Source organism: Sorex fumeus, unplaced genomic scaffold, assembly GCF_029834395.1.
Source record: "Sorex fumeus unplaced genomic scaffold, SorFum_2.1 ptg000122l, whole genome shotgun sequence".
NCBI classification, from domain to species: Eukaryota; Metazoa; Chordata; class Mammalia; order Eulipotyphla; family Soricidae; genus Sorex; species Sorex fumeus.
Window position 1 is genome coordinate 20,224,759 of NW_026606179.1, and position 19,005 is coordinate 20,243,763.

At 41.4% G+C, this 19,005-nt stretch overlaps 1 protein-coding gene across 1 annotated transcript in view; it reads left to right on the forward strand.

Annotated features, from left to right (window-relative positions):
- LOC130043966 (zinc finger protein 30 homolog) overlaps positions 1 to 17,178 on the forward strand; it is a 22,645-nt gene extending 5,467 nt beyond the window's left edge. Inside the window, exons 2-5 of the mRNA XM_056136507.1 lie at positions 3,196 to 3,281; positions 10,092 to 10,218; positions 12,433 to 12,531; positions 15,801 to 17,178. Coding sequence (XP_055992482.1) covers positions 3,273 to 3,281; positions 10,092 to 10,218; positions 12,433 to 12,531; positions 15,801 to 17,167 — 1,602 coding nt within the window. The 5' untranslated portion in view covers positions 3,196 to 3,272 and the 3' untranslated portion in view covers positions 17,168 to 17,178. The remainder of the gene's footprint in view (positions 1 to 3,195; positions 3,282 to 10,091; positions 10,219 to 12,432; positions 12,532 to 15,800) is intronic.
- Positions 17,179 to 19,005: the final 1,827 nt, after the last annotated feature.

The window sequence follows — 19,005 nt, forward strand, 5'->3', positions numbered from 1 at the left end:
CTTACTTTTTTTTTTTTATAATTTTATTTATTGAATCACCGTGAGAGCAGTTACAAAGCTTTTGGGTCTAAGTCTCAGTCATACAATGAAACACCCGTACCTTCACCAGTGCCCATTCTCCACCACCAAAAATCCCAGTATACCCCCATCCCACACCCTCCCCCTGCCTTGGGGCAGATGATTTCCGCATTACTCTCTCTCTACTTTGATCACATTCACTATTTCGACACCAGACCCACATTATTTGAGATTTTCCCTAACACTCAGATCTGCTGAAAAGGCAACCAACAATAGACAATTTGTGTTCTATTGCTGGTTATGAATAACATATGATGTCGTGTGGCTGCAGTAGGGCCATGTGGTTTTGAAATTCCGAAATTTTAACACTTAAATCTGGAGGGATTTCTGCCAAAAGCCACTGGGTTTAGAGATCTGCTCCTGAGTCTCTGGGATCATGGCTGTAGAGCAGCTTGATGAGGAGCCAGAGAGGCTGTTCATGGGCGATGACTTGGGGTCTCGTTGGGGTGGGGAGGACAGGCCCGGCTCCACCACCTCCCCAATCCCGTGAGGCCCAACAAGTTTCGTCACTGTGGGCCCAAGCCTGACTGTCTAATGGCCTCTGGAGGATGACAGCCACCAAGTCGCCAAGAGGGAGCAGGCGGAGGGACAATACCCTTTCCTCCCTGGGGTGGCCCGGTGACAGTAACGTACTGTGGAGTCCGGATACATTTCTGCCAAAAGCCACTGGGTTTTGAGATTTGTTTCTGAGTCTCTGGGATCATGGCCGTTAAGCAGCTTGATCAGGAGCCAGAGAGGCCATTCATGGGCGATGACTTGGGGTCTAGTTGGGGTGGGGAGGATAAGCCCGGCTCCACCCCCATCCCATGAGGCCCTGTGTGTCTCGTCACTGGGGGCCCAAATGTGACTATCCAGTGGCCTCAGACGGATGGCGGTCACTGGGCCGCCAGGGGGAACAGGCCAAAGCACGAAACCTATTCCCACCTGGGTTGGCCCAGCACCGGTAGCCTACTGCAGAGACCAGATGCATTTCTACCTAAAGCCACTGGGTTCTGAGATTTGTTTCTGAGTCTCTGGGATCATGTCCATTAAGTAGTTCAATCAGGAACCAAAGAGGCCTTGCCTCCAATTATATAGCTGAGCCGGAGGTGGTTTGTGGGTGTGTTTCCCACATACCTAAGTTTTGGCCGTTTACTTTCTTGGTAAACTTTGCCTCAAGTTTTTGGGGTCTGGCCAAAGGCACAGCAGCAATTTTGGGGTATCTGGAAGTCTGAAGACGCCATGGGGCTGCTGATGCACTCACCTCACAGGTACAGATTGACCTGCTGGCAGCACTATACCCCCAGGCCTGGCCCATTTTGATGCCAGGGTAACTCACACCTTGTCCTGGGCCCATCCAGTTGGGACCCTGCTTTTGGGGTACTAGGAACTAAGGGCAACTGAGGCTTAATTTGAGAAACAGATGCCCAGGAGTGAATTATTATTTGGAGTCAATTAACTCCCAAGTTACAAAAGCATAATATTAACTGTCTTCCTGTGTCTATACAAAAAGGACATTGCTCTGAAGTAACTATGCAAAGGACATAAGGAGAAGAGAAAAGCAAAATCTCACTTACAAATACAAATCCAGTGTCCTTGAAGGATCTGACTTTAAGGTTAACAGAGTCTGATTAGGGGATAAAGGTGATTGACCCTTGGGAAAGCAAAGCACAGAGAAGGGGTTACAGATAAACACAGAGGAAATGAGAGTGCCTCAGAAGCACTGCAATGGGTGTAATCCAATAAACCTATGCTCTCTGGCAAGGGAGAAAGAACATACCAGTGTTATCCTAAAATATTTAGAGCTATATTCCAATAAACAGAGGAATGGTAGTGCCTCAGGAGCATTGTGGTGGGTTTAGTCAGTAAACCTAAGCTCCCTGTGGCAAGGGAGAAAGGACATACCAATGTTACCCTACACTGGGTGTGGCAGAAAAACCAAAGCGTATCAAGGGCAGAGAAGGAACTTTATTTGGCAGCAAGCTAGCAGATTGGAAGATGGCAGACTGTGTTTTAAAAATGTCTTATGTATATGTTCACAAGAAGCAGTTTTATAGGAAAATAACTGGGAATTGTATTTTCTGAAAGGGCAGATTGCAGGCAGCCGGGTGGGTATCAGGGTCTTCAATAAATTCCCTGGGGAACTGATTCTCTGAGTTATAACCAATGTTTATTGAAAGAAAGATTCTTACTAAGGGTTCAGTCTTCCCTGGTGTCTTACTTGTATGGTATGAAGTAGACAGCTCTGGTGTTTTATGCAAAAAACTTTATCCTCCTGATCTTTTAGTTATGTGAGTGGTTGAAAAATAAAATTAGTGATAATTTCTTAAAAAATGAAGCTGAGGGGCTGGAGCAATAGCACAGTGGGTAGGGTGTTTGCCTTGGACGCAGCCAACCTGGGTTCAATTCCCAGCATCCCATATGGTCCCCTGAGCACCACCAGGGGTAATTCTTGAGTGCAGAGCTAGGAATAACCCCTGTGCATTGCCAGGTTTGACCCAAAAAGCCAAAAAATAAAAGAAAATGAAGCTGAGAAAAACAAAATTATTTTGGGGCTGGAGAGATAGTACAGTGGGTAGGGCACTTGCCTTGCACATTGCTGACCCAGATTTAGTCCCTGGCATCCCATGTGGTCCCCTGAGTACCACCAGGTGTAATTCCTGAGTATAGAGCCAGGAGTAAGCCCTGAACATCACCAAATGAGGCCCTAAAAGCAAAAAATCAAACCAAGCAAACAAAACTCCCCCCAATTTTTTAAATCTCAAGGAAGACAACTTATTCAAGGAAGGCAGAATATACCAAGAGACAATATAGGGATTAAGGCATTTGCCTTGCAGATGATCGAGCTGGGTCCAATCCCTGTTACTACTTTGGTCACCTGAGCATAGAGCAAGGAATAAGCCTTGAGCATCATCAGGTATGGTCCCAAGAACTTGAAAACCTGTTTATGTAGGGGACTAACAGGAAACTCTTAATAGAGAGTCCGGACATGTGCGTTCTGCAGAAGAGTGTCCATGTGCAAGTGATTTTCTCCAGTTTGGGGGGATAACATCTCCAGAAATTGAGATGCAGGGTGAATATATTAAAGTATGGGCACTCTGAGGCAGTTGTTTTCATTGTTTCATGTTGTTCCCTTAGCTCTGACTTCAATGGACTCTGCTTCACCGGTAAATGATCCTTGAGAAAAACGGACTATTTCTTGGAACTCTAAAACCATGGCTCATGTAAGTTGGTGTTTCTATATGAAGTACTGCAGGATTTTTTCCAGGATATGTGAATATTCTCGTTACTTACCCTGGAACTTCCTGACAGAGCCCAACTTGACAGCTCCTCCCCAGTTTTTTGTTTCATTTTGTTTTCATTTTGGGACCACACTCAGCACTACTCAGGGCTTACTCTTCCTGGCACTGTGTTCAGGAATCACTCCTGGTGGTGCTCCTGGGACCATATGTTGTATTGGGGATTGAACCGGGGCCAGCTGTGTGCAGGGCAAGTTCCTTAACCATTGTATTATCTCTGTGACCCTCTCTCTCTCTCTCTTTTTTTTCTTTTTGGGTCACACTTGGCAATGCTCAGGGGTTACTGCTGGCTCTGCACTCAGGAATTACTCTTGGTGGTGCTCAGGGGACCATGTGGGATGCTGGGAATTAAACCTGGGTCGGCCACGTGCCAGGCAAAGGCCCTACCCACTGTGCTATCTCTCTAGCCCCTCTCTCTCCCATTCTCAAGAGAGCAGCCCACATCCTTCCTGTGGTTCCCCCCTCTCCTCCTCATACACTTGTGAATTTGCCAAATCATTCTGTTTCTCCTTTCTGTTTGCTCTGGGTCTTGAGCATTGATAAAGCAGAAATGAAATACCCACATAAATGAATTCCCTATAGGGAGATATTTGAACAGAGATGGTCAGAACTGGGAACTCTTTATTGGATACTGTCCAAAAGAATTAAAAGGGGCTGGAGTGATAGTACACCAGGGAGGGTGACTGACTCAGGTTTGATCCCTGGCATCTCATATGGAACCTTAGTACTGCCAGGAGTAATTCCTGAGCATTTCTGGGTATGACCCAAAAACACTGTAACACTGTCCTCCCATTGTTCATCGATTTGCTTGAGCGGACAACAGTAACATCTCCATTGTGAGACTTGTTACTGTTGTTGGCGTATTGAATATGCCATGGGTAGCTTGCCAGGCTCTGCCGTGTGGGTGGGATACTCTCAGTAGCTTGCCGGACTCTCTGAGAGGGAAGGAAGAATTGAACCTGGGTTGGCCGTATGCATGGCAAATGCCTTACTCGCTGTGCTATTGCTCTGGACCAATCCAAAAAGCAAAAACAAAATTAAAGAAAACAAAAGAATTATAACATGAGCTACATACATAATTTAAAATCTTGGGGCCGGAGAGATAGTAGAGTGGATAAGGTGTTTTCCTTGCATGCAGCTGACCTGTGTGTTTTTTTTTCTTTTTGGGTCACATCCGGGGATGCACAGGGGTTACTCCTGGCTCATGCACTCAGGAATTACCCCTGGCGGTATTCCGGGGACCATATGGGATGCTGGGAATCGAACCCAGGTCAGCTGTGTGCAAGGCAAACGCCCTATCCGCTGTGCTATTGCTCCAGCCTCCAGCTGACCTGTGTTTGATCCATGATTCCCACAGCGTCTATACAGTCCCCTGAGACCCACCAAATATAGAACCAGGAGAAACCCTGAGCATTGCTGGGTATGATTCAGAAACCAACAAAAACAAAAAAGCAAACCCCAGAACACTAACAACAAAGATAGAATATTGGGGCTGACAACAAAGATAGAATATTGGGGCTGGAGAGATAGTACAGTGGATAAAGCACTTAACTTGCATGCGGCTGACTGAGGTTCAATCCCCGCATCCCTTATGGTCCCCTGAGCATCATCAGGAGTTGATTTCTGGGTGCAGAACCCGGAGTAACCCTGAGCATTGCTGGATGTGGACCCACCCCTCCTTCCCCACCTCCCAAAACAAGAGAGAAGAGAAAAATGATAGAATATAGAGAGATAGTACAGAAGGTAAGGTTCTCATCATGCATGTGGCAAATCCAGATTCAATCCTGAGCATCACATTTGTTCCCCTGAACTCCACCTAGAGAGTTCCCTGAACATTGAGGCAGGAGTAAGGCCTTAACTCTGCATGGTGTGGCCCAACTCCTATCCCCACAAAAATTATGGAACAGGGGGTTAAAAATATGATCAACTGGTACAGCAAGCACATACCAAGCACATGAAAAGCTCTGAGGTCATTCCCTGTGAATTCATTCCCTGTGACCATATGCCCTCCAAACACTACCAGGTCATCCATATAAAAATATCTTGCATCCCATATGGTTCCCTGAGCATTACCAGGAGTGATTCCTGTATGCAGAGCCAGGAGTAACCCCTGAGCACCACTAGGTGTGGCCCAGAGCCCCCCTGCCCCCCAAAAAAGTGTTCAAGGGGCTCAAGTGATTGTACAAGGGGTCTGGCACTTGCCTGGAACACTGTGGACCCAGGTTTGATCCTCACACCATATGGTCTCCCAAGTCCCACCAGCACTGATCCCTGAGCACAGACTAGTAGTAAGTCCTGAACACTGCCAGGTGTGACGCAGATGCTACTCCGTACCAAAGAAAAAGCATTCAATAATAAACAAGACACATACGTAGTTGTTACACTTGTTTTTGGAGGGGGGCAGGTCCACCTGTGTGGTGTTCAGGGCTTACTCCTGTCTTTGTGCTCAGGGATCACTCCTGGCAGGCTTGGAGAACCATATGGGGTGTCAGGGTGTCGACTGCATGCAAGGCAGGTTTCCTACCTGCTGTACAATCACTCTGACATCAAGTTGTTAACACTTTTTATCTATCCCATTTTATTTTGTTTTTAATTAAAAATTAAAAACTTTTTTGATTGAAGCACTGGGATTTACAATACTGTTAACAATAGGTTTTCCTGCATACAATATTCTAACACCATATCTTCTACTGCTACCCTTCATCATTGTCTCATGGTTTCCTCCCAACCACCTCTGACCCCTAGTTCCATCCTCAAAGTGGCATGGCAAATTTCATGACTCTGTTCTTTCTTTTTTTTGTGGCTTTGAGCCACAGCAGTGGTCTTTAGGGTTTATTCCTGGCTCTGTCTTCAGGAATTACTGCAGGCAGAGCTTGGACCATATGCAGTGTGGGGGATTGAACCTGGATTAGCTGCATGCAAGCAAGCACCTTACCCACTATCTCTCTAGTCCTCATTTTTCTTATAGCTGAGTAGTATTCCAATGTGGATATATACCATTGTTTCTTTTTTTATAAAATTTTTTGTAAATTTTATAAAGTTTTTTGCGATAATATATTAAATTCAATTTTCCAATACCAGTCCAATCACCATTATACCTTCCCACCACCCAAACCACCCCCAATATCAGGCCCTAAATGATTTATTTTGTATTGCTTGTTATGATTAATTTGCTAAAAATAATCAAAAATTATTTCCTTAGAAGAAAGTATGTGAAGGTTTTTGTATCTCACCCTGGAGCCATAAAGCCCTTGTATAAGAGATTACTATCTTTGAGTTGACAAAGTGTGAGGGTGCTGTGATGCATGCATTTGGTGGTTGAGAGCCGTCTCCCTTATCTTCCCCAGGCCTCTTAGCAGAGAAACAAAGAGTGGGAGGACCACACACTGATGGTGAAATTGGCCCATTTAATGCAGAGCTGCTCACATACTTACAGAATATCTGAAGGGGTTTGAGGTATAGGACTGCATGTAGGTGTGATTAATTTAAGCATTTAAACATTTCAGCAGAGGCAATAGACACTCTGTCTCCCCGGGACATCTGTATTGCTTTTATCTTTCCCTTAAGTTGTACATATTAAAGAATTTAGTTTACTTCTTAGTAATACTTGCAGTTATTTGTATAAACACAGTAAGAGATATAGATTCCAAGACTTATTTCTGTGGGCTCTGAGAACAAGCAAGGCTTTTTTTTTTTTTTTTTTTTTTTTTGCTTTTTGGGTCACACCCGGTGATGCACAGGAGTTACTCCTGGTTCATGCACTCAGGAATTACTCCTGGCGGTGCTCAGGGGACCATATGGGATGCTGGGAATCGAACCTAGGTCGGCTGTGTGCAAGGCAAACGCCCTATCTGCTGTGCTATTGCTCCAGCCCCACAAGCAAGGCTTTTACCATAAATACCAGACTAAGTCCTCAGGCCAGTTCAGCTTGTCCTTCCCCATGGGGATCCTGTCTCTTAAGTTATAACAAGCTTACATCAAAACCATACATTTATGCTTTCTAGACTGTCCCATTTCGATGCCAGGGTAGCTTTGTCACTTGCCCCAGGTCCATCCCAGTCCCATGGCGGGACTTCCCTTTTGGGGTGTTAGGAAAAATTGCAGCTGAAGCCTGAGTCAAGTAATTATGACAGATACCCAGGAGTAGATATATTTCACAGTCACTCAACTCCCAAATATTAGGAGCACAGCATTAACTGTCTTTATTTAAGTGAAGAACATTGTTCTATAGTAAAATATAAAAAGGCTGTAGGGGAAATATAAAAGCAAGTAATGCACTACAAATACAAAATCCAGAGTTACCAGAAAGTTTTGGCTTAGAAGTAACCAAGATTGACTTGGGGAATTGTGACAATGAGATGTAAAACATCTCATTTTAAACAAAGGAGGTTAAAGATAAACTCGGGGGATAAGAGGTGCTCACAAGACTGTAAGGTTCTGTGGGAGGAGGAAAAGGGGAAATTCACTGATGAAGCCTAAAACACTTAGGGTTAATATCCAACAACTAACATGTTGTACAGGTTAAGACATGTGTTAATATTTTCTTGATAGAGATTGGTTGCCTTCTACTTTACATCCCATCCAATGTGGTATGCTACTCCTGGTATATCAGTGGTGTAGAATATGAGATATTGCTCCAGGAATTCTAAAATTTTGGTGGGGTGATACAGCTGGGGTAAATTTTTTTTTGCATTTTGGGTCACACCCGGTGATGCTCAGGGGTTATTACTCCTGGTTCTGCACTCAGGAATTACTCCTGGGGGAGCTCAGGGGGACCATACGGAATGCTGGGAATTGAACCTGGGTTGGACGTGTGCAAGGCAAACCCCTCCCTACCATATTATCACTTTAGCCCCTGGAGTTAAATTTTTAACTGGATGGGATACCATTGTTTCTTTATCCATTATATGTTCTTAAACATTTGTACAATTTTCCAGATTTTGGCTATAAGTAGTGCTGCAATGAACATAGGAGCACAAATGTCTTTTCACAATAGTATTTTTGGACCTTTGGGGTAGGTTCCAAGAAGTGGAATTGCAGAGTCATATTACTTCTTTGAGGTGTCCATATTGTTTTTCAAAGAGATTGAATCAGTGAGTGAGGGTTCCTTTCTCCCAACATCCTCATCAATAAACAATTGGTATTTGTAACCCTTTTTTGTGTGTGCTAGTCTCACAAATGTGAGATAATGTCTCATTGTTCTGATTTACATTTCCCTGAGGATGAGTAGGCATCACTGTTTTAAAAACATATGCAATTTTAATTTTTTAAATCCAGTATTGCTAAAATGAAGATATCAAAGTATAGTCAGTATAGGAGCTGAAGCGATAGCTCAAAGGACTGGAGTGTGTGCTCTGTATTTAGGAGCCAGAGTCAATGGGCTTCCTAATGAGCTTCCTAATTACATCACCAGATGGTCCCCAAAGCACTGCCAGAAGCAACTGAGCAATACTACTTATGACCCAGAAACAAAAATACCAACAAAGTATAATCAATATAAAAATTGTTGAGATACTTCATATTGTTTCTAAGTCTTAAATGTCTGCTATATCTTTTATGTTTGTTTTTGTTTTGGGGGCTGCATCTTGCAATGCTCATGGGTTACTCCTGGCTCTACACTCAGGAACCACTCCTGATGGGGTTCAAGGGACCATATGGGGTACTGGGGATAAAATTCAAGCTGGCCACATGCAAGGCAAGTGCCCTACCCTGCTGAACAATCTCTTTGGTGCTTGCTGTGTATTTTAAATGATAGCACTTTTTAATTTGGGAAGCAAAATTCAGTAACCACATGTCTAAGCAAGCATATTACAGCTTTAGAGAGTTTGTGTAACCTAAATTCTAAATATGATTTAATGTGTTTAATTATTGGGGGGAGTTACCAAGAAGAATTCAGAGAGCATGGGAGTCAACTCTGGGAGTTCTTGGCTAGCTGGGCTGGTGGGTGAGTACGAGAATGCAAGGTGCTGCTCAGGCCCAGTACTGCTGGTGCTGGGGTAATCTTGGCCACACCTGTGGTGTTTGGGGCCTCCATGATTGCACCCTGAAGTGTCAGGGGACCATGTAGTGCTGGAGAGTAAACTGGGTCGATAACATAAGATAGAACCCCTACACTCTCTTTCTTGCCCCAATAATAGAATCAAAAGTATAGAAATAATGGGTTGGAGAAATAGTACAAGGAGTAGGGCTCTTGCCTTGCATATGACCAAACCAAATTTGACCCTATATGGTTCCTGAGCACCACTAGATGTGACCTGCATCCGCCTCCCCCCCCAAGAGTATCTGAATATACTTATTATATCTAGCATCTGTGAAATGAACAGTTGTTCAATAAATTTAAAATATTAAATAAGGATTTATAATCTGAAAGAAACATGCTTATGATACAATTAATAATGAAGTTACGTCTGGAAGAAATTCTTTGATTTTAGTTAAGCTGTACTTAAAATTTTGTTCTGTTTTGTTTTTTTGGGGCCATACCTAGTAATGCTCAGAGCTGCTTCCAGTCCTGTGCTTTGCTCTTGGTGGTGTTCAGGAATTGAACACAGGCCTGCTAGAGGCTAAGGATGTGCTCAGCCTATTGACCCATCTCCCCAGCTCTGATTTTTTTCTTTTAAGAAGGGTAAGGGGAGTAGTATATGCAACAGAGACTACATGCATAGCATGCAACATTAGAGTACGGTTCTTCAAAGAAGTGAATCATCTTACAAATGATACATAATTTTATTATTTCAGAATATGGTGGTATTCAGAGATGTGGCTATAGATTTCTCCCAGGAAGAGTGGAAATATTTGAATTCCCATCAGCGGAATTTGTACAGAGATGTGACATTAGAGAACTACAGCAACTTGGTGTCCGTGGGTAAGTTTATCTGTCAAATAAATTTATAGGACTGAATTTTAGAGCTAACTTTCTAGACAAAAAAGTAAATATATGCTTTGTAGTTTGGCAGTTGGTTCTGGTAGTTATTAAGCAATTAAATAGCTTCTTCAGGCTTCATTCACCTTTATATCTTCCTATACCTTTTTGTTTTTGTTTTTGTTTTTTTGAGCCACCCCCGGCAATTCTCAGGGGTCACTCCTGGCAATGATCAGGGTATCGTATGGGGTACCAGGCATCGAATCAGGATGAGCTACATGCAAGGGAAGCACTTTACCTGCTGTACTATTGCTCCCGCTTTTTCTACCTTTCCTATCAGTGTATCTTTTTCAAGATACCTGTGAATTCTTAGCAAAGCTGCTTTTAGAGAAATAGAGTTTTATACTGTAATAGATGGTTTGACATTTACTAATTTTACAGCTATTTGATTTTTTGTCTTGTTTTTGTTTTGGGAACCATATCCAGCAGTACTCATGACTAACTCCTTGATCTGCATTCAGGGATCACTCCTTGCAGGCCTGGGAGACTATATGGGGTACTGGAATAGAAGTTAGGTGTGCTGTGTGCAAGGTGAGCACCCTACCCGCTATACTATCATTCCAGCCTCCTTAAGTGCTATTTAAGTGTGAAAACAGATGCCTGGCTCTGCATACTTATGGGAAAAGCTCTTACAATGTATGATACCAGGTGGAATCAATAATTAATCAAGTGAACATGTTCTAGTTTACTACAGCTTATTGTCCTTTCATTTTATTTTTTTCATTGGTTCATAATTAAAAGTTTAAAACTGGCTGAAGAGATTGTACAGTGGGTGAGGGGCTTGAATTGCATATGGCTAACCCATACTTTTATCTCTGGCACCCCATATATATGGCTTTCTAAACCTCACCAGTATGATCCTGGGCACAGTAAGGAGGAGTCCTGAGCATAGACAGATGTGATAACAACAAAACAGGAATAAAAGTTTAAAGTATATCAACTGTGCATTTAATGTGCATCTAATATCCTGGCAGTGAGTTAGTTGTTTTTTACTTAATAAAATGTTTTTTAAAAACACAAAAATAGTTCAAATTAAGCATAGATAATGCTTATTATGTAATAAACCCTACTCTAAGAACTTTACGTCTGTTTTTATTTTATTGAGGGTGGAATTTGGGCCATACCTGATGCTGCTTGGGGCCATACATGGGGCTCAGAATCCAGCTGAGGTTGACTGCATACTGCACAAGTGCCTTAACTTCTGTACTATCTCTTTGGTCAAAGAACTTTTGAAGTTAAACTTCACAATAATTGTGGGAAGACATCATAACCACCATCATCATTCTTCCCTTTTCATTTTTGTTTTTTGGCCATACCTAGTGGTGCTTAGGGATCACTCTTGGTGGACCTGGGGGATAATATGGGATGCCAGGAATTGAACCCTGGTCACTGGCACACAAGGCAAGCAAGCACTCTACCCGCTATACTGTTGTTCCAGTTCTGTTTTCATAATGATTTATGGTCCTGGAGTAACTATGTTTTTCTTTTTGTGTGTGTATGTAGTGCTGGAGCAATAGCACAGCAGGTAGAGCATTTGCCTTGCACACGGCCGACCTGGGTTTGATTCCTCCTCCCCTCTCGGAGAACCCAGCAAGCTACCAAGAGTATCTCGCCTGCACAGCAAAGTCTGGCAAGCTTCCCCAGACGTATTCGATATGCCAAAAACAGTAACAACAAGGCTCACAATTTGTTGTGAGATGTTACTGGTGCCCGCTCGAGCAAATTAATGAACAGTGTGTATGTGGCAGACCCACACCTGGTGTTACTCTCAGGGGTTACTCCTCTGGCTGTGCACATAGGAATTACTTGTGGTGCTCAGGGAACCTTATTGGATTTTGAGTCAGCCATATGGGTTGGCCACATGCAAGGCAAACACCCTACTCACTGTACTATCGTAATGTATTTTCAATCTCATTACATTTCTTTGTTAAGGTAAATTCATTCCTTTCTTTTTAAGCTCCAAAATATATCTAAAGGACATAAGGGCCATTCTGGGTCTTTCAGGGTCACACCACTGGTGCTGGGTGGGTGGTGGGAGGAGATGCAGTGCAGAGGATCAAATTTGGACTCCTTAACCTGTAAGATATGTGCTCCATTTCTTTAAATTGATCTTTTAGGCCTGATCAAGTAATTTCTTTTGTTCCTTTTCTTTTCAAGCAGGGTATTCCTTTTCTAAGCCAGATGTAATTACCCTTTTAGAGCAAGGGAAAGAACCCTGGATGATTGTGAGGAATGAGAAAAGAAGATGGAGTCTAGGTGAGTAATGCTAATAAGGCAAACTTATGCTGTTAAACTTGGCTAGGAAGAGAACACATTGATTTAAAGAAAATATCCAAGGGGACTGAGCAGGTAGGGCACTTGTCTTGCATACAGCTGACCTGAGAGTTCAATTTCTGCTGTCCACCTCATATGGTTTCCTGAGCACTGCCTATAAGGATCCCTGAGTGCCCAGAGTATTTCCTGAGTCTGTAGCCAGGAGTAACCTCTGAGCATTGCTAGATGTGGCCAAAAACAAAAATTTAAAAAAACTGATACCTGTAAATGAAAATAATTTCTGCTCCAAGTTTAACTTATTTCGCACATGTTCTGATCACTTCCTTTTATTCATTTTTCCATTGTTTAACATTTGTTCCAGTTAATGTAGGTGTTTATGTGGTAATCATGTTCTCATTTTTCTTACAACTATTTGGATGTTTTTTGATTTATTTTGGGGATATATCCAGCTGTGCTCAAGGTTTACTCCTGGCTCTGCTCAGCAGTCAGTACTGGCAGGGTTTGGGGGACCATACGGGGTGTCAAGGATTGAACACAGGTTGGTTGCATGCAAACCAATATTAATCTATTATATGCACCTTGGGAATTTGATGATATCTTCTTTTCTTTTTCTTTTTCTTCTTGCTTTTTGGGTCACACCCGGCGATGCTCAGGGGTTACTCCTGGCTCATGCACTCAGGAATTGCTCCTGGCGGTTTTCAGGGAACCATATGGGATGTTGGGAATCGAACCTGTGTCGGCATGTTGGCTGCGTGCAAGGCAAACGCCTTACCCGCTGTGCTATCGCTCTAGTCCCAGATATCTTCTTTTTAGAGTAGTATTTATTTGGGTTGGAGAGGGAGTAGTTTGGGACTATACCTGGAGGGACTCTGGCTCCATGGGTCACTTCTGAAGGTTTTTCAGGGGACAATGTGGCCAGGGATTCAACTCAGCCCTCCTACATACAAAATATGTGCACTAGCATATTGAGTAATTTCTTTTATCCTAGTGAACTGTTTTTAATTTTTGAATCCTTTGGAATCCAATATTAGAATATTTATCATACTTTATAGCTGAATACTTCTTGTGGTTTTGACATTTGAGCTAATTACTGCCTTATTTATATCTACTTTTTCTAACTGGGGCCTTTAACTTTTTCCAAAAAATATGAGATTGCCCTAGTTTTATACTGCCTTTTTGGTTGAGAGAGATTGACAGCCTGATAGGGAGAGTTAAAGAGAGAGGGAATGAGGGGCTGGAGCAGTAGCACAGCAGGTAGGGCATTTGCCTTGCACGTGGCCGACCTGGGTTTGAATCCCAGTTTGGTCCCCTGAGCACCGCCAGGAGTAATTCCTGAGTGCAGAGCCAGGAGTAACCCCTGTACATTGCCGGGTGTGACCCAAAAGCAAAAAAAAAAAGAGAAAATAAAGGAATGAAGAGATAGGAGAGCAGGCAAGTCCCTTACCTTGCATACAGAAGAACTGAGTTTGATCCTTGGCATCCCATATGGTCCCTTATATCATCTCCAAGTATGATTCCTGAGTGCAGAGGCAGAAGTAACTCCTGAGCATTACCAGGTAGGGCCCTAAAATAAGACAAAGTTATTTAAAAGGAAATTTTTAGGGCTAGGGAGATACTATGTAAAGCAGGTATTTGCCTTGCATGAAGCTGACATGATTTCAATCCCCAGTACCACAAAAGGTCCCTGAGTACTGCCAAGAGTGATACCTGAGCACATATTGGAGTAAGTGGGTATAGGCCAAAAACAAAAAAGGGGGGAGGATATTTAATCAGACTACTGAGGTATAAGGAAGCAACATATCTAATGATTTAATTATGTGAACTTAGTAATTAACAGTTAGTGTGCACTGTGATTTTATTATTCAGTGATAAGTAAAAGGTTCTTATCCTTGGGGATGTTTGTATAACAAGATAAGTAAAAATTGAGGAAATCAATTTGTAAAAAGAAAATTGAAACTTAAGTGTTAAAGAAGGAACAAATTAAAAATACAAATTTAATAGTCACCAGGGATAGTTTTTCTGATTCTTAACATAATACCTTCAGGATGAATAGTACTCAATGCTGCAGGGACCCAAAAATCAGCATTCCCAGAATTTAAAAAAAAAATTAATTTATTTTTTTGCTTTTTGGGTCACACCCGGCGATGCACAGGGGTTACTCCTGGCTCATGTACTCAGGAATCACTCCTGGCGGAGCTTGGGAGACCATATGGGATGCTGGGAATCAAACCCAGGTTGGCCGCATGCAAGGCAAATGCCTTATCCGCTGTGCTATTGCTCCAGCCCCCAATTCCCAGAAAATTGAATGGAGCAAGACTTTAACTTATACCTAATTGCAATAAAAAAAATACAAAATATTATATAGGGATTCTCAGATTTTGATCTGCATTTTATCATTTTTATAGTTTCCTAACTTTTTTTCAAAGTACATAATATTTTAGTATTTTAGCCCATTTATTTCAATTTTGCTTTATTGTGTGTGTTTTTTGGAGGGTTAGGATGGGGCCAGGTTGTGGCATGCCCAACTATATCGATGGTTATTTTCGGCTTTTGCTTAGAAATTACTCTTGGTGAGGCTCTTGTGACCATATGGGTGCCAGCGATCAGGTGTGGGTAGGCTGCATGTAAGGCAAGAACGTTATCTGCTATATTATCTCTTTGGCCTCTTATTTTTTTTTAATTTTAATTTTTTTTAAAAAAACATGAGAGCAGTTACAAAGCTTTCTGTTTAAGTCTCAGTCATACAATGATGAAACACCTGACCCTTTACCAGTGCACATTTTCTACCACCAAAACCCCCAGTATCCACCCCATCCTACACCTCTCCCCATCTGCATGGCAGACAATTTCCATGTTACTCTCTCTCTACCTTGATTACATTCAGTATTTTGACACCAAACCCACCATTATTATTTGGGATTTTACCCCAACACTTAGATCTGCCAAAAAGGCAACATTAGACAATTTGTTTTCTATTGCTGATTATGAATTGCATATGATATATGATAATGCACAGCTGCTATAGCAGCCACACGATTTTGGAATTCTGAAGTTTTAATAATTAAATCTGGAGGGATTTCTGCCAAAAGCCACTGAGTTCTGAGCTTTGTCTCTGAGTCTCTGGGATCATGGCTGATAAGCAGCTCGATCAGCAGCCAGAGGGCTTGTTTGTGGGTGGCAACTTATTATAAAATTTTTATTTGCTTTCTCTAAAATAAGAAAATAGTATTTATTGATCATGTTTTTTTCAGATTTGGAACCCAGATATGACAAAAAAGCATTTCAAGAAAAGAATATTTGTGAAATGAATTTATCCCAGTGGGAAATAGTGGAAAAAATTAGAAGTTGTGCCATTGAGGATTCGTTTTTGAGGAAAAATTATGAATATAAAAGGTTTATGGAAGAAGCAGGCCCTCAGAAGGAATATTTCAAGCAAATGGAAAGAAGTACTTCTGAAAAAATGCCTGCTTACAGAAAACTCACACCTATTACTCTTTATCAAAAAATTCATAGTAGAGAGAAACCCTATGAATGTGGGGAATGTGGGAAAGCTTTTAGGGTCCGTCAGCAACTTACTTTTCATCAAAGAATTCATACTGGTGAAAAGCCCTACGAATGTAAAGAATGTGGAAAAGCCTTTAGACAGAGTGCCCACCTTAGTCGACATCAGAGGATTCATACTTCTGACAAACTCTGTGAATGTAAGAAATGTGGAAAGATCTTCACATGCGGCTCAGATCTTCGAGTTCATCAGAGAATTCATATTGGTGAGAAGCCCTATGAGTGTAAAGAATGTGGAAAGGCCTTCAGGGTACGAGGACAACTTAATCTCCATCAAAGAATTCATACTGGTGAGAAACCCTATGAATGTAAGGAATGTGGGAAGACCTTTAGACAATATGCACACCTCACTCGACATCAAAGACTTAATATTGCTGAAAAGTGCTATGAATGTAAGGAGTGTGGACAAGCTTTTCTGTGTAGCACAGGCCTTCGGCTACATCACAAACTTCATACTGGTGAAAAACCCTACGAGTGTAAAGAATGTGGGAAGGCCTTTAGAGTGCGGCAACAACTTACTCTCCATCAGAGAATTCATACTGGGGAGAAGCCCTATGATTGTAAGGAGTGTGGGAAAACCTTTAGTCGTGCATATCATCTAACTCTTCATCAGAGAATTCATACAGGTGAGAAACCTTATGAGTGTAAGGAGTGTCAGAAGTTCTTCCGGCGTTACTCCGAACTTATTTCACATCAGGGCATTCACATTGGAGAGAAACCCTATGATTGTAAGGAATGTGGGAAGGCCTTTAGACTGTTTTCACAACTTACTCAACACCAGAGTATTCACTTTGGCGAAAAACCTTATAAATGTAAGGAATGTGAGAAGACGTTTAGACTACTCTCACAACTTACTCAGCATCAGAGTATTCACACTGGGGAGAAACCCTATGACTGCAAAGAATGTGGAAAGGCCTTTCGACTTCATTCCTCTCTTATTCAGCACCAGAGAATCCATTCTGGTGAAAAGCCATATGAATGTAAGGAATGTAAGAAGGCTTTTAGACAACATTCCCACCTTACTTACCATCAGCGAGTTCACAGTGTAACTAAATAATTCTTTTTGTGTATGTGTGTGGCCACGCCCATGCAGAGCATATGCTCCAACACTTTGAGCCATCTCTCATCTCCCTCTTTATGAGTTTTGTGTTAAGAAGCACTAAAAAGAAAATTCTGGAGGTAATGTTTTGAATGTAAGAAACCCGTCGTCATAATTACTAGTAACTTAGCACTGAGATTTTATTTAAAAAGAATATGTTCATGAATAATGTAAATGTCTAACTCCCATTTGAGCCTGGTTAAACTTTAGGAAATTCACTTAAAGGAGTGAATGGGAACACTGTTACCATAATGTTATTTTTCAAAAGTATTCCTAAATAATTTACTAAATCATACCAAATGACCTACCATTTGGACAGGCAGAGAAATCTATATTGACAGGATTAGATAATAGCTGTTTTTGTTAGCTGTGATATTGCAGTTATGTAAAAATATTTGTTAGAGATGAACTATGAAGTTTATGTATTAAGAGATAATATCTGAAATTTCCTTTAAGTGCTTAAACAAAGAAAAGTGAGGATCTATAGCTTAAGATTGTCAAAATGATAGTAAGATAAATCTTACATACATTTGTTTGTTTCCATTAATTTTTCTATTGGAAAATTTTCATATTTTTTTGTTGTTGTTTTGGGGCTATACCTGGAGATGCCTCTAGAGGTTAGTCCTGGCTCTGCACTCAGGAATTACTCCTTATAGTGCTCGGGGGACCATATGGGATGCCAGGGATGGAATCCAGGTCAGCCATGTGTAAGGCAAATGCCTTACTTTTGTACTATCTCTCCCACCTCTTCCTAATCTTTTAATTTGGGGAGAGAGACACACCCAGTGGTGCTCAGGGCTTACTCCTGGCTCTGCACTCAGTGATTACCCCTGGCAGGCTTGGGGAACCACAGTGGGATGATAGGAATTGAACTCGGGTTGGCTGCAAGGCAAACTCCATGCTACAGTATCTTCTTAGCACCCAGTTTTTTAAAGCTAAAATTTACTGAAATTATAGCCATTTTTATGTGATGAATTTTTAAATGATCACGTGTTGAAATTTATATTTCCAGAACTGTACACAAATAATCAAATATGCTATAATATAATTTGAAAACTAAGATTGAGGCTTGAGATTCTTACCTAATTTCTGTACCAAAGTACCTGTCTCAAAGTACCATTTAAAGAATGAATTAAAATACAGTTACCACAGGGATTGGCAATATGTAGAGCACTTGCCTTGTATGTATGAGGCCCTGAGTTTGATGTTTGGCATCAGGAAAATAAACTTTCACCGGAGAATGAAAATTAATGAAATAAACCTCTACTGTCTGATAGTTTGAACTGTTGAGAACTTGAAATGTGACTAGTTCAGAATAAAATGATAATTAGTGTAAAATACAAGTATGAAGATTTAATTCTATAAAAAGTATGTAATTGTTTCAATTTCTCAGTATTTGTCTCCTATAATTGGGAAGCTGTGATGTGCAGGATTGCATTATTGTGTAATATTAAAACACAGTTTAAGTGTGTTTCTGCTTCAAAGTAAATAGCATATTTGAATATTGAACTCTTGGTTTTTAACTGAGTCAGGTAATGTGCTAAAGATAGTCCATGTTCATAGCAGAGTGGTTTTCTTTTTCTAGTCCACAGATATTTTGGGATCCAAAACATTTTGACTTTGTATTGTTTCTATAATTCAAGATTTTAGCGATCAATGGATAATGTTTCCTTTTTTAAAAAAGTGTTTTCTATTTAAAGTAATTAGGTTTCACTCAATCAGGAAGGTCAGCTAACTTTGTATATTGACTTCCCTATGAATTTGCAAAAGTACGTGAAACCCTGATAAAAGAAAAA